At 36.3% G+C, this 13,660-nt stretch overlaps 2 protein-coding genes across 2 annotated transcripts in view; both read right to left on the bottom strand.

The window, feature by feature from the left end:
- Window positions 1-132: 132 nt before the first annotated feature.
- Window positions 133-2,817, bottom strand: LOC100181845 (lipid droplet-associated hydrolase). Its single transcript, XM_026835136.1, has 3 exons — window positions 2,132-2,817; window positions 1,563-1,661; window positions 133-1,028 (listed from the first exon to the last, which is right to left on the bottom strand). The coding sequence occupies exons 1-3, from the start codon at window positions 2,795-2,797 to the stop codon at window positions 750-752; spliced, it is 1,044 nt and encodes a 347-aa protein (XP_026690937.1). The 5' UTR covers window positions 2,798-2,817; the 3' UTR covers window positions 133-749.
- Window positions 2,818-2,995: 178 nt separating this feature from the next.
- Window positions 2,996-13,660, bottom strand: part of LOC100186654 (carnitine O-palmitoyltransferase 1, liver isoform) — an 11,871-nt gene continuing 1,206 nt past the window's right edge. The window contains exons 2-16 of the mRNA XM_002121643.5: window positions 13,033-13,069; window positions 12,716-12,825; window positions 12,266-12,382; window positions 11,774-11,850; window positions 10,964-11,094; window positions 9,699-9,838; window positions 9,267-9,459; window positions 8,555-8,653; window positions 7,965-8,099; window positions 7,561-7,737; window positions 6,816-6,976; window positions 6,152-6,218; window positions 5,458-5,637; window positions 4,878-5,034; window positions 2,996-3,852 (exon numbers count right to left, since the gene is read on the bottom strand). Coding sequence (XP_002121679.1) covers window positions 3,686-3,852; window positions 4,878-5,034; window positions 5,458-5,637; window positions 6,152-6,218; window positions 6,816-6,976; window positions 7,561-7,737; window positions 7,965-8,099; window positions 8,555-8,653; window positions 9,267-9,459; window positions 9,699-9,838; window positions 10,964-11,094; window positions 11,774-11,850; window positions 12,266-12,382; window positions 12,716-12,825; window positions 13,033-13,069 — 1,948 coding nt within the window. The 3' untranslated portion in view covers window positions 2,996-3,685. The remainder of the gene's footprint in view (window positions 3,853-4,877; window positions 5,035-5,457; window positions 5,638-6,151; window positions 6,219-6,815; window positions 6,977-7,560; window positions 7,738-7,964; window positions 8,100-8,554; window positions 8,654-9,266; window positions 9,460-9,698; window positions 9,839-10,963; window positions 11,095-11,773; window positions 11,851-12,265; window positions 12,383-12,715; window positions 12,826-13,032; window positions 13,070-13,660) is intronic.

Here is a 13,660-nt window from a genome sequence, read left to right as displayed (position 1 = left end):
TGTTGAACGACTGTCGTTTTGCTGCTAATTCCCTTCTCTTCGTTGTTTTAATTAATTTGATCTTCGCTATCGTTTTCGAAGAGCTAAATCAACTTTTATTTGATAGAGTACAACAGGTAAGATGACGGGGCACCAATTGTTAAAATGTTTAATATAATTCGCAAAAAAAACATTCAATAATTTGCATAGAACTTTAAATCAGTAAAGACATTACTAAATTTCGGCTTTGCAACATTTATTTTTTTTTTAAATAGGATCGAAAAACCCAAAATCTTTAATAATTAAAAAAACAATTTACCTAATTACAAACATACATGAATAAAAATGGATACTTAAAAACAAAACACAATATATTTTGATAATCTGAATAAATTATAAAAGATTGCATCAAATAACAAAATAAAATCTTTAGTTTAAACAGTGTTGCACAATTAAATATATATTTTAAACATTAAAGGAAACACTGGAACTATTTTACCCTGGATGGATCACTTTTACTGCAACAGAAAAGAATCTTTTTTTGTTCACTACGTAATTTCGTTATTACCCTATGAAACATTTTAATTTATTAAGCAAAATTAATGCTTATTTATTCTCAAAACATTTTTAAACTATGAAAAGCTTCAGTTTAAACAGTGTTGGGCAATTAAAATAGAATTTAAAGACTGGATTCACTTTTAGAACAACAGGAAAAAATAAACTTTGTTTTTAAAATAAAACTTTTCAGCTCATTTATTTTTAATCTTTCTTCAAATTATTTCGAAATCCTGACTTTTATTTTCCAAACTTTTTCCCTCAAACTCTTCCGACCACTCCGCCACTTTTTCGGCCACTCGATGGCTATGGGTGAGCACGAACGCATGGGGAATTCCCTGTTCCGCTACCTCGATATGCGAGCCAGTCACATGACCATATTTGGCATCGAGGTTTTCGTAGAACTCGATCGGACACCATTCGTCATGTGATCCGTAGTAGAAAATCAAACGATCAAGGAATTTTTCGACCAAATTGTCGTCTCTTCTATCAACCTGTGATGTCATAATGTGTATTGTTACATCATTTAAAATGCATTCATGAACCGATGAACGTAACTATAAATATATATATTGATAACTTAATATTAATGAAGTGATTGATTAGACCATTACTATTACATCTCCAGTCTTTAAACAACAGCTGACTTTCTCGTAGTGGCCAAGAAAACAGGCACAAGAAATGATAAACTGATACATAAGATGCAGGGTGTGGGCAGGTTTAGCAGTATTGTCAAGGCATGTCCTAATAAGTAAAGATCCACTTGGTGTAGCCATTAAATAAAGTCAACATAAAAACCATTATAGGTAAAACCACTCCTCAGAGAAGAAGGGGGGTGTGGCCAGTGGCGCAGCCAGGGGGGATTCAGGGGTCGTGACCCCCCCCCCTTTTAAACCAAAAAATATATATTTAAAAAAAAAAATTAAAAAATATCTTTTTTGAAAATGTTTTTGAATAAAACCCCCTCCCCTTTTTTTTTCTTGGCTGCGCTACTAAACGTAGGTTAAACACTAGATAAAGACACCCACCATATACATCTCCTGCAACCCCATATAAGTGATGCAATCCAAAACCTCCATCGACGGAAAGTTTTCCTCAATCGTTTCGTAAACAAATTCTTCTTTCGACTGAAAATAAAAGTTTCATTAATTTAGAATTTTTTAACGAATAAATTATGTTACTCTATTTATTTTTGTATTAAGAAAAATCAACATATAATATATATCTTAAAGTTAAGTGAATGCCAGATATTTATCCATATTTTAGACAACCCATTAGTGACCACTGGGTTGAAGCAATTGCTGTTAAGTGTCTTGCCCAAGGATACATACACCCACAATGGTAGCAGCGTCGAGCTTTTAACGCCGTAACCTCTGGTTACAACACGAGCACTTTCATATTAAATTGACACATCACCAAAATGCCGTAGCTAATCTTTTATAAACACAGGGGATGCAGGGATAGTAAGATCCTGTGAAACAAATCTAACTTATTGGTTGAAATGTTTACTGATTAATGCAATGCAGAAAATTGCAGGATTGGCCTGCACACCCTGCCACCCCAGGTTTGGTGCCTATGGTTCAACATCATACCTTCACAAACCAGGGTATATCCGTCTAAACACCCACGGTGGTGTGTATGACGCCACCATGCCGGCAAACATGAACAACCATCTTGCATTGGTGAGTATAGGTGTCAACTTCTTGCCTTGGGGTGTCCACTGCATTTTCTCAATTGTTGGAAATAGTAGAACCCCCTTTTTAACTTTTTCCGGATATTTTTCTTGGATTTTTTCCATTATTTGGATAATAATGTAACAGCCAATAGAATGGCCCACCAGGACAACTTTTTCAGCAACAGGAAAAACTTCTTTCTGAAGAAAATCAACTTTTATTTCAATTTGTTTCTGTAAAGCTGCTTCCTCACGGTCAGGTTGCTGAAATTTCTGTTTTTCTAGATTTTCTGGCGGGCCGACACTCGGCAATTTAGAGTGGCCAGTATGGCTGATACCCCAAACGGGAATATTGGTTTTCTGGTGCAACGAATCAGCAAAATCCTCATAAAACCTCACACACCCTGGATTCCCAGGTATAATGAAATAAACCAACGGCAGTTTTTCGTTTAAATTCGTTCTTCCACATTTTAGGTACTTGACGGCAACTCCAGACTGATTTTTCCAGAAATATTTACATTTAGACGACATTATTAAACACCTGAACCTATTATAACCTAAATAAATGCATTTTAAAAGGTTACATACCATTTTAAAAGAACCAAAACAGATTGTAGTCCTTTTCCTATACTAATACTCATAGCATTAACGAGTTCCGCATAGCGGTTATAAAAATCTTTATGAACATACGCTAACTGGCAGTATAAGCCCAGATGTACTACTGCTAACTAGCGGCGAATTATTTTACTAATTTAATCGGCAGTTGGCGCTACACTCAATACAAAGACATAGCTGAATATCTGTTTTATTTTTCAAGCAACGCAACACTTTTAAACGCATTTCAACAACAATTAACAATATTTTGTTCCAATTACTGCAATTAGACATCTGCTTACAAATAAACTCTAAAATTTAAAATATTTACAGATTCAAAAATAACTAACAATCTTACAGAATATTTTACAGTACAAAAAATAATTAAAGCACTAGTATTGGTATGCATAATATACAGCGCACACAAAATATTGGGAAACTACTAAAAATTCAAATTAACAAACAAATTTACTCAAAAATACCAAAAAAATGCTGAAATTAAAATTTAATTAGTTTTTGAAAAATTTTTGGCTGAAAATTTAAAGGCTGAACTTTGGGGGCTAAAAAATTAAAAACTTAACAATTTTAAGTGTAATATAGTATTGTGGGGTAAGATGGAAATGGTTTAACAATCCTTTTTTAGAGTTGTAAGGATACATTTATATATTCTGTGATATATTTTTTTCCTACAAAATGAGACGATAAAGAGGAATGGAAACACGAACCATTTTGCCCCAACCTACTAAAATAATTTTAACTTCACAAAAACTGCTTAAACTTTTAAAATTGCTTCTTAAAGTATAATAATAAGAACCTTCCCTTTACCACTAAACCCAAAATCCCCAAAATTTAAAAAAATTGTTTGTTTTTTTTTCAGAAAAAACATCACTTGTCTCCTTTCCCCACACTCCCATTTGTTTCTTTGTTGGATTTCTGTTGATTTCCTCCCGCCAACAACACCTGGAGGTCATTAACGGCCCGTTCAATGTTTTGCCCAAATTTCAACGAGTTTGTTTCCGAACAACTTTTGAAGCTTGTAATCAAGAAATGAACTGGAAGTGGAAAAATATTTCATGTTAAAGTTATGTGACTTTTTTATGTTGGCTTCATACTTTCCTATTCTCAATGCTAACCCATTTGTGAGCGCTGTCATAGCTCATACCACGGATTCTATCGCAACAATATACAATAATCTAATGGCACCAAACAAATTTATTCTATATATGTTCGATATGGGTGAAGCCTATGGCGACGCACCAAAGGACCTGTTTTAGGCCAGAGTTGATCAAAAGTCGTAATAATTATAACTGTTGTTACAATATTAATAACCCACAAAGTTACATATGTGGTAACTTGTAAGCCGGCTTGAGGTGTATGAAACAGAACACCCGTGTTATAACGACTGTCGTTGCCTGCCATGTAAGGATAAATAAGTTACATACGTGGTAACTTGTAAGCGGGCACGAGGTGTATGAAACAGAACACCTTTGTTATAACGACTGTCGTTGCCCCGCCATGCGAGGATAAATAAGTTACATACATGGTAACTTGTAAGCTGGCACGAGGTGTATGAAACAGAACACCCATGTTATAACGACTGTCGTTGCCCCGCCATGTGAGGATAAACAAGTTACATACATGGTAACTTGTAAGCTGGCACGAGGTGTATGAAACAGAACACCCATGTTATAACGACTGTCGTTGCCGCGCCATGCGAGGATAAATAAGTTACATACATGGTAACTTGTAAGCAGGCACGAGGTGTATGAAACAGAACACCTGTGTTATAACGACTGTCATTGCCGGCCATGCGAGGATAAATAAATTACATACATGGTAACTTGTAAGCAGGCACGAGGTGTATGAAACAGAACACCTGTGTTATAACGACTGTCATTGCCGGCCATGCGAGGATAAATCAGTTACATACGTGGTAACTTGTAAGCAGGAACGAATTATATAAAACAGAACACCAGTGTTATAACGATTGTTGCTGCTCCGCCATGCGAGGATAAATAAGTTCCATTCATTAATTTATTCACTACATGACAATGTTTGTATCATATTTCCCACCAACCTTTATTTTCTAGCATGAAGTAAGACACCCCGTACCCGTCCACTCGTTGTGCCCCAAATCCGCCCCCTATGGGGTCCGTTGTCGAAATCTTCCCGATAACGGGGTCGTATCGTAGGGGTGATTGGGAGGTGGAGAGAAGGTCGGACTCGTAGAACGGCTGTGGGGGTTTGGGTTACAACAAGGGTTTTGTAGGGGTTACAATGGGGGTTTTGTAGGGGTTAGAATTGGGATTAGAATATTTTGAAGGTTAGAACAAGGTGTTTTTTTGGAGGTTAGAACAAGGGTTTTGTTGGGGTTTCGATATGGGTTAAGATAGGGGTTTTATAGGGGTTACAATGAGGGTTATGTTTTGCGATTTGCGTGAACAATGCTTGGTGTTAGAACTTGTGGTTTCATGTATTCTACGTACGTGAGGTTCTCTAGTGAAGTACTAAAGTCATAAGACTTGGGTTTTAAACTTAAAAAAATAAGATCAGTAAACACTTAATACTAGAGATTGAGAAAGTGTTTGGTGTATATTAGACCACTATTTCCAAAATACACAAGATACACCAATGTTATTTTTAAAAACCTCACAAACCTTAAGTTTAAACAACTCCGGCACATTCCCTGTAAACTTTCCAGCGAAGTAAAGTCCCAGTAGGTGGCGATCTACAGCTCTACCGTTAGTTGCGTCAAACTTGTACGTGGTCTGATGTTTTATCGCAGATTTTAAGTGTTTGATCTTCACAGAGTCAGGGACAGAGGGGTCGTCAAAACACTGTTGTTGGAGGAAAATTGGAGGAAATTGAAAAATTTTAAGAAATTTGAAAATTGTTAAAAATTTAAAAATTGTAAGAAATTGAAATATTGTTAGTTTAAAGTATTGTATTGGAAAAAAGTATTGGGAAAAATTTGAAAAATTAGGGAATACAATTATTAGGAAAATAAACAAAATTTAAAAAATTGGGAAAATAACCGAAATTGAAACAGTTTAACCTGTTCTAAATGGGTGATCTAAATGCCTTCAGCCAGGCACACCATGGGGCTGGGATCAAGACCAGAGTCGGCAGGTTAAAGGACAACCACTTATTTAGTAGAGAAAAAGTATTAATCCAAATTAATACATGGCTGAAAAATATCCTTTATTTTAGGCCACAGCTGGCGCGCCTCGCTGCATGACTTTAACCATTTAGAATAGAATATATAAATGGAGTAACTGATAAAAGATACAGCTCAACAATATCTATTTTGAAAAATATAAATGAGAAATCTTACAAATCCTTAGTAAGTACCTTAGTGAAAGCGACCGAATGTTCAGACACCGGACGTATTGTCTCAGTTCGACCGTATTTAAATAATCTGAAAAGAAGAGATGAAAGTTTGATTTAAAGTCAGGTTGGTTAAGTTCTATATGGGTGAGGTCGCATGGGAAGCAAGCCGTGTCTACTGGAAACCAGAGTTGGCTGCTAATTACCCCAACACCAAATGGGTATGCGGTCTATAACGAGCTCTGGTCAAATGAGATTACTTTACGGGTGTTTTATTTTAATCTGCAATGAATTGCATTGGGTACAGTTTGGGACTAAGTGTTTAGGCTATGAGTTTTTTCGTACTATAGGGTTAATCTATTCTATATGGGTGAGGTCTTATTGGTGAAGCATGTCACCTCTTATGTAGTTGGCCCGATATGTAATGAGTGACATGGCCTATAATAGAAGCTTTGGGCGTAGTTTCATTTAATCTACAATGATTGGTTGTGAAGGTTGAATTTAAAGCAAGGGTGGGGTTCCTTTCTTTATGGGTGAGGTCCTAACTGAAAGCATGAGTTGTATATGGTGTACAGCCAGTAGGATAAGCATTTAGTTATTCAGGTGTTTGCTAGTATAGATTGAATGGTCTATAACACCACACATCAACGCACCTGTTTATGCTGGTAAAGCCATCTAAACAGAATACCTTGTAGCCGCAGTTTCGTAAGTTTTCGGCGTAATTTTCCGTTCCCGATAAAACGCTAGTTGTAGCGCCATCTGTAGGAAACCATCGGGACTTAATTTCATTTTCTTTGCGATTCCTTTTCCTTTGTTCATGTAGTAGACACATGCGTCGACGTTGTTTGCCTGTTTGATATAGGGTGTTATTGTACATGGCTTCATATAGTAGTGTGGGGAAGACGGGACAACATAAATGTTATATGGTTGGTTTGCAGTGTGGGGGAAAATGGGACACCTTTAGCACATAATATCCAAATATCCTGATTGTGTTTTAATAAACAATTAACAACGGTCTATGGGAGTCGTGAAGAAAAAGTTTTATAATTGCTTGAATTTTCTTTGTTTAGCACCAAATGGGACAAGAAAATAAAATAAAAACGTGTCTCATTTCCCCCACTCTCCTATTTATGATAACATACGGTTGCAGAAGTTGTTTTGTAAAATACATAGTCATAAAGTGATGCCAAATGGCAGATAAAACGTAATAATATATAGTATAACTGCAAGACATAGTTAATATATAATAAATTTATCTTTTTGAATACGATAGCAAGGACAAAAATAATTAAAACGACAAAGAGAAGTGAATCAGCAGAAAAACTACAGTCGTTATAACATTTAAAAAAGGTCAGTTCAAAAGCCTGGAAAAATCAAACAATATAAAAAAATCAAAAACCTAAAAAAAACCAAATAATATAAAAATATCCCACCAGTTTATCCCATTCAGTTTTAATGTCCGCGATTTCATCTTTGAACTCGGTGAGATCCCATTTAAGTTGACGAGGGTCATGGAGGGTGGGATGGGTGGGGGGTCGGGGGTCAACGGGGTCACCATGGACATTATATTTACAATGAAACAACGTGTACTCCCACATGCGTCCGCCGAGCTGCGAGAATAAATTGTTTGTAAGGGGTTTGTAATAATTTAAATAAATTTTTATTAAAAAAAAAATAACAACGAATATCAGATTAACCAAAAATAAATGATACCGGAATCCTGTATTTTGTATTATGGGAGGATATTACCTTACAAACACATGATAGAGGTATTGGTTCGACACAGGCAAATGTAAACCACTGACATGGTATACATCACCATACTATAATGACTCACAGTAGCTTCCGAAGTTGAATGTTCCACGTTGAATCCCATCGCCCCGTTCTTATTCACAATAAAAGTAAACGATTTGTCGAACCAGCGGTCAAATCCGTTGCCGGTGAGGTAAGACGCGAACTCCTCGCTGTGGTTCTGTGGGGTTATTTGGGGTTAATATTCTTAATGAGTGAGAATTGGGTTTAGTATTGGGGTATAGTACATATCACATTGAAATGGGTTACTTTAAAAAATGTTAACGGGTTATTCTATAACTCTTTATTGTGGCTGTGTGGGGGTTAATGGGGATTTGGTTTAAGTTACAGAGAACATCACATCGGGATTGTTTCCTTAGTTTTATTTGTGAGGGGGACGATGGGTTTCTTTATATGAGTGAGCTAAACCTCACATGATCCTTTATAAAATATTGGTAAAATTATACGTTGACATAAAAAACATATACACACAATAGAAAACATATACACACCATAGAAAACATATACACACCATAGAAAACATATACACACCATAGAAAACATATACACACCATAGAAAACATATACACACCATAGAAAACATATACACACCATAGAAAACATATATCACCACACCTGTGGGGTATCTTCACTGAGCACAAAACAAAACGCGGAACTTTCTACGATGTTTAAACTTTCCATATTGGTTCGGTTCACCAACATTCTGTTGCGAATCTGTGGAGAAGAATGAGATGAATGAATGTAACTTACTTTATCCTCGCGTGGCCGGGAAACGACAGTCGTTATCACACCAGTTTAACACCTCGTGCCAGCTTACGAGTTACCATGTATGTTACTTTGTGGGTGATTATTTTTTGGGGGGGGTGATTTTTTCATTTTTTTTTATGTATGGCTGATAATTTGTACAACCCATTAGTAACCACTGGGTTGGAGCAATTGCCGTTAAGTGTCTTGCTCAAGGACACATACGCCCACAATGGCAGCAGCGTATATACCAAACTGTTATATAGTAGGGTGCGGATCTATGGAGAAGAATAATGGGTGATGAAAATACTGTTTATATAAACTTTAATGTGACCGTGTGGGGTTTCATAGGAGTTACTTATGACCAGTGGCGTAACCAGGTGAAAACAAAGGGTGGGCGAGCACAGCTGAATAAGGTAAGAGGAAAATGATTAACACAATCCACTGGCGAACACCGGGTTGAAGCAATGCCAAGGGTACACACGCCAACAATGGTAAAAGGTTGGTTGTTTTAAATAGTATCGGTGCAGCCTTAGGACTGTCGGAACGATAATAATATTTGTCTAACATAGAAATAACATACCCTGGCCCACCGAGTTCTCTCCGTTGTCGTAAAAATTGACGGGTTTTGAATTTCACCTTCGACCTTTGACCCCATGAGGTCAGCATCCTCCATTATGACCTTAAGTTGACCCTGGATCTCGGTCGGGGTCAAAAAAGTTCGTTTCCCCTCGGAATCCAAAACTTTGAGGTCAAGTTTGTACATCAGACCTTTTCTGTTGGTTTATTGCATAAACATAAATATTACTGTCTTTTTTAAAACCAATAGCGAAGATCAAATTGTTAAAACAACAAAAGAAAAGGCATAAAAACAACAGTCGTTAAAACACGCTACGGATAAAAACTACTTGGGTAAAAATGTTAAATAAAAGCGTGGCTGCCAAACCTAATACACTTATAACTCATACAGCTAACACTCCCATTATGACATTTACATTTTACGTTCCATAATTACCTGAATATGATGACATGTGTGGAGTTTGGAAACCTTTTCAATTCATCGATGGTTTCACCGGGTATACGAGTTGTAGCGCACAAGTATCGATATCGATCGCAACATATGGGGACGATGTTCTGTATCATCATGCCTGCTAGCTGTACAAGCTGACTGGTAAGGAGAAATTCACCGTGAACTTACCCGACGAAATCGAACCCGGGATGGACATTGACGTTGTCGTGAGTAACGCGTGCAAAATTGTGGCTTTTTTAAAAGTAAATTTCATATCCAAATTATTCTATTTAGTAACTGCTTTGTTGCCATTTAGAAGTCGGTGCCTCGTTGTGTATTTAAACGTTTGTTTAAAACAAATAAAAAAATTAAGGGGGGTTGGGGTTGTTAGGGGTGTATTGATATATTCTATATGGGTGAGGTTCTTGTCAAGGACCTGAGGTCTAGCCCAGAGTTGACCCATTACCCCAACATTGTATATGCACATTATATTCTATATGGGTGAGGTCCTACAGTGAGGCACGCAATGGGACCTGGGATTTATGCCGGAGTTGACCCATTACCCCAACATTGTATATGCAGATTCTATTCTATATGGGTGAGTTCCTACAGTGAGGCACACCATGGGACCTGGGATTTAGGCCAGAGTTGGTCCATTACCCCAACATTGTATATGCACATTCTATTCTATATGGGTGAGGTCCTACAGTGAGGCACACCATGGGACCTGGGATTTAGGCCAGAGTTGGCCCATTACCCCAACATTGTATATGCACATTCTATTCTATATGGGTGAGGTCCTACAGTGAGGTATGCCATGGGACCTGGGATTTAGACCAGAGTTGGCCCGTTACCCCAACATTGTATATGCACATTCTATTCTATATGGGTGAGGTCCTACAGTGAGGCATGCCATGGGACCTGGGATTTAGCCCAGAGTTGACCCATTACCCAACACCCAGAAACATAATATAATATATAGTTATTTATGTACAAGATCAAACTAATTAAAACAACGAAGAGAAAGAAATTAGCAGCAAAAACATTCATAAATACTACTTGGGGAAAGTATGAGATAAAAAAACAATGTTTTATCTTAAGAAGATACTTTAACACCAGAGAAGCAAACTTATTTATGAGGTTTATTTAACAGCAAGAACAATTGGCTCTTAAAAGACAAAAATTAAACTTTGTTACGTCGATGTCTCTCATATTTTATCAGGGTTTTACACCGAAGTACTGAATTTATTCACGAATCAAACCAAACCAACCGATCCATTATTAATCTTCCCCATGTACTCCATGAAGTAATAAATACAGTTGGCCATCTGGCTGAGTTGGTTGGACCCCGGGTCGTTGTATTGGAACGCTCGATCACCGAGGCAGCAATAGTTGGAATGGACTGTGAGGAAATGGTTTTAAGTTTGGATAAAATGAAACCTACCAAGCAGTGGCACAGCCAGAAAAAAAATAAGGGCGGGTTTATTCAAAAAAATTAAAAAAAAATTTTTTTTTTTAATTTAAAAAAGATTTTTTTTTGGGTTTAAAAAGGGGGGGGGTCGCGACCCCCTAATCCGCCCCCTCCCTAGCTGCGCCACTAGTGTCAAATGTGTACTGTGCGTAATGCACAACACTTATACTATGAGATAATGTAGGTAAGTTTGGTTTAAATTCAAGTACGCGAAGTCAGAAAAATAAAAATAAAATACTTACAGAAAAATGAAATGCTTAAAATTTTGATGCAGAAGTTCATTTTATAAATTTACTTAATGAATTTGTGTTAAGGCAACCAACAATTTTTGGTTGTCATTTTAATGAACAGATATATAGTGGGGCAGGAAAAGAGGGGACACCTTTAGCACATAATATCCAAATATCCTGCTCGTGTTTTAAACAATTAACAACTGTCTATGGGAGTCGTGAGGATACGGTTTTATAATTCTTTGAATGTTCTTTGTTTACTACCAAATTAGACGATAAAATACAACGAAAATGTGTCCCATCTTCTCCCACCCTACTATATATAGTTGATTTGCTATAGTAACACATGCATGTAACTTCATTATATATATAATACATACCAGGTAAAGGTCCCCTGCTTCCAAGGTAAAGATATTTATTCCAAAGTTCAGCCAGCCAATTCTCCGTCTCGTCGTATCTAGAACAAACAAATAATTCAAACAAGTTCGTTACTATGTTTAAAGGTCGCTTAAAGGTCGTTCGAAGTTCGATAATCGCTGATGAATAAACATGGACTTGAACCTTCACTTAAAAATATTGACAGCGCTTAAAAGTGACGATAAACATTCAGCGCAAAATGGAAAATATAACACTTTTTACAGAGTTACATCATATAATGCGTGTCCATTTTAGACCCATTTTAAACAGGACTTAACAATTTGGTATTTCATTTATAATCAAAAAACTATTCTTGAATAAAAACAGTAGGCTATGTACATGTGTCTCTTCTGGTATTGCAGGAAAAACACTGGTATGTATAATTAAAATTCACGTTTTTTCCAATAAAACTGAATATTACGTTACTCTTTTTTTTCTTTTTTAAAATATTTTACCGCTTTTCCAAAACTTTCTGTAGCTTTGGACCTTCGTTTTTCCGGAAGTCTTCCATTGTTTCGGAAACTTTCTTGAACTCTTCGTCGCTAAGCAACGGTTTAACCATCGTCAGGGTTCTGGAATTTTTGCAAAAAAGTAAAACATAAAATAAAATATAAACAAAATAATAAATTATAATGGGTGCCAGAAAAGTTACCACAAAGTTAATGACTTGTGGTTGCCAAGCACCCTTAGCAAGATGCCTGTTTTTAATATACTTATAAATATATATATAAACAAAATTTGTACAAATCTTTAAATATTAATCTAAGCACCAACTAATAACTTGAAAAAAATGGCTAAAATTTTCGTAATATAATTTTTAATACACACTTGTCACAAAAAAGAATAAATGTAAAAAAAAACAACTCTATAAAAACAAAGTTTTATTTAAATGTTAAAATACAAACTTGTCACATGTGTCATCCAGTTTTGGCAAGGGATATTTAGGGAGGTATTTTTCGAGTTGGAACAGCTTTACGTTCTTCGGGATTAACAGCTTTAATAGAATCCCCCATGCCTGTGCAAATAAAAGGAGTGAAATTAAATCACTGGCAACTTATTTTAATACAAACATAATAGTGTAGCGTTCAAATGTAAGCCCCGCAAACTGGTGTGCTAAAAAACTTCATAATCTCTGTTTTAAAACCATGGGTTAGGGCATGTCTGCCCAATCGTGCTCCTTTGATCAACAATAATTGAAATATTTGTTACTGTTAGTTGTTACCTTAGTTTTAAAACTGTGATGGTCGTACATCCATTCCCTGCAAACAATAAGCATTGTTAATATTTATTATGACATCATAATCTTACAAAACCAAAAAAATAGACGAATCAAGGCCGTACAACATCATGGGGCATATATTAACTAGTGATGTACCGAATCGTTAAAAAACGATTCGGCCGAAACCGAATAATCGGCCATTTGTGCCGAATCAATTCGGCCGAATCAACCGAATCGTTTATGACGTCATCCGAACCTACGGCGACGGGCGGTCGGTAAAAACGACATAAAGGAAAATATTTTATCATGGCACCGTGTCACACACAAGTATCAACAATTTCAATATAAGTCTTTAATGTGGCAATAAAGCGTTGTGGGAAACATTAGTCTCCTGATAACACGTGTATTTACGAACCAAAACTACAGGGAAGGTAAATCGTTGGGAGAAAAGCACAACGGTGACGGACGAGCGTGGATTAGATAAATTTAATTTTATTGCAACACGGACGAGCAGTTAATTCGAGAACTTAAAAATTCTTAACTGTAACGGCGTTAACCATTGACAAAACCTGTGTTACGCAAACAAAAAATTATTTACTTTTGTGACGAAAAAAACATTGTGTATGAGCGT

The sequence above is a fragment of the Ciona intestinalis genome, chromosome 7 (assembly GCF_000224145.3).
Source record: "Ciona intestinalis chromosome 7, KH, whole genome shotgun sequence".
In the NCBI taxonomy this organism is placed as follows: domain Eukaryota; kingdom Metazoa; phylum Chordata; class Ascidiacea; order Phlebobranchia; family Cionidae; genus Ciona; species Ciona intestinalis.
This window is presented reverse-complemented; position numbering and strand designations above follow the sequence as displayed.

Bases quoted from the DNA above. Each gene is read 5' to 3' on its own strand.
- LOC100181845 (XM_026835136.1), bottom strand. From the start codon at position 2,797: ATGGTATGTAACCTTTTAAAATGCATTTATTTAGGTTATAATAGGTTC. The intron at 1,662-2,131 runs TGAAGGTATGAT...TTTTATTTTCAG, and splicing joins GACGGATATACCCTGGTTTG to TCGAAAGAAGAATTTGTTTA. The intron at 1,029-1,562 runs GTGGGTGTCTTT...ATGACATCACAG, and splicing joins GGTTGCAGGAGATGTATATG to GTTGATAGAAGAGACGACAA.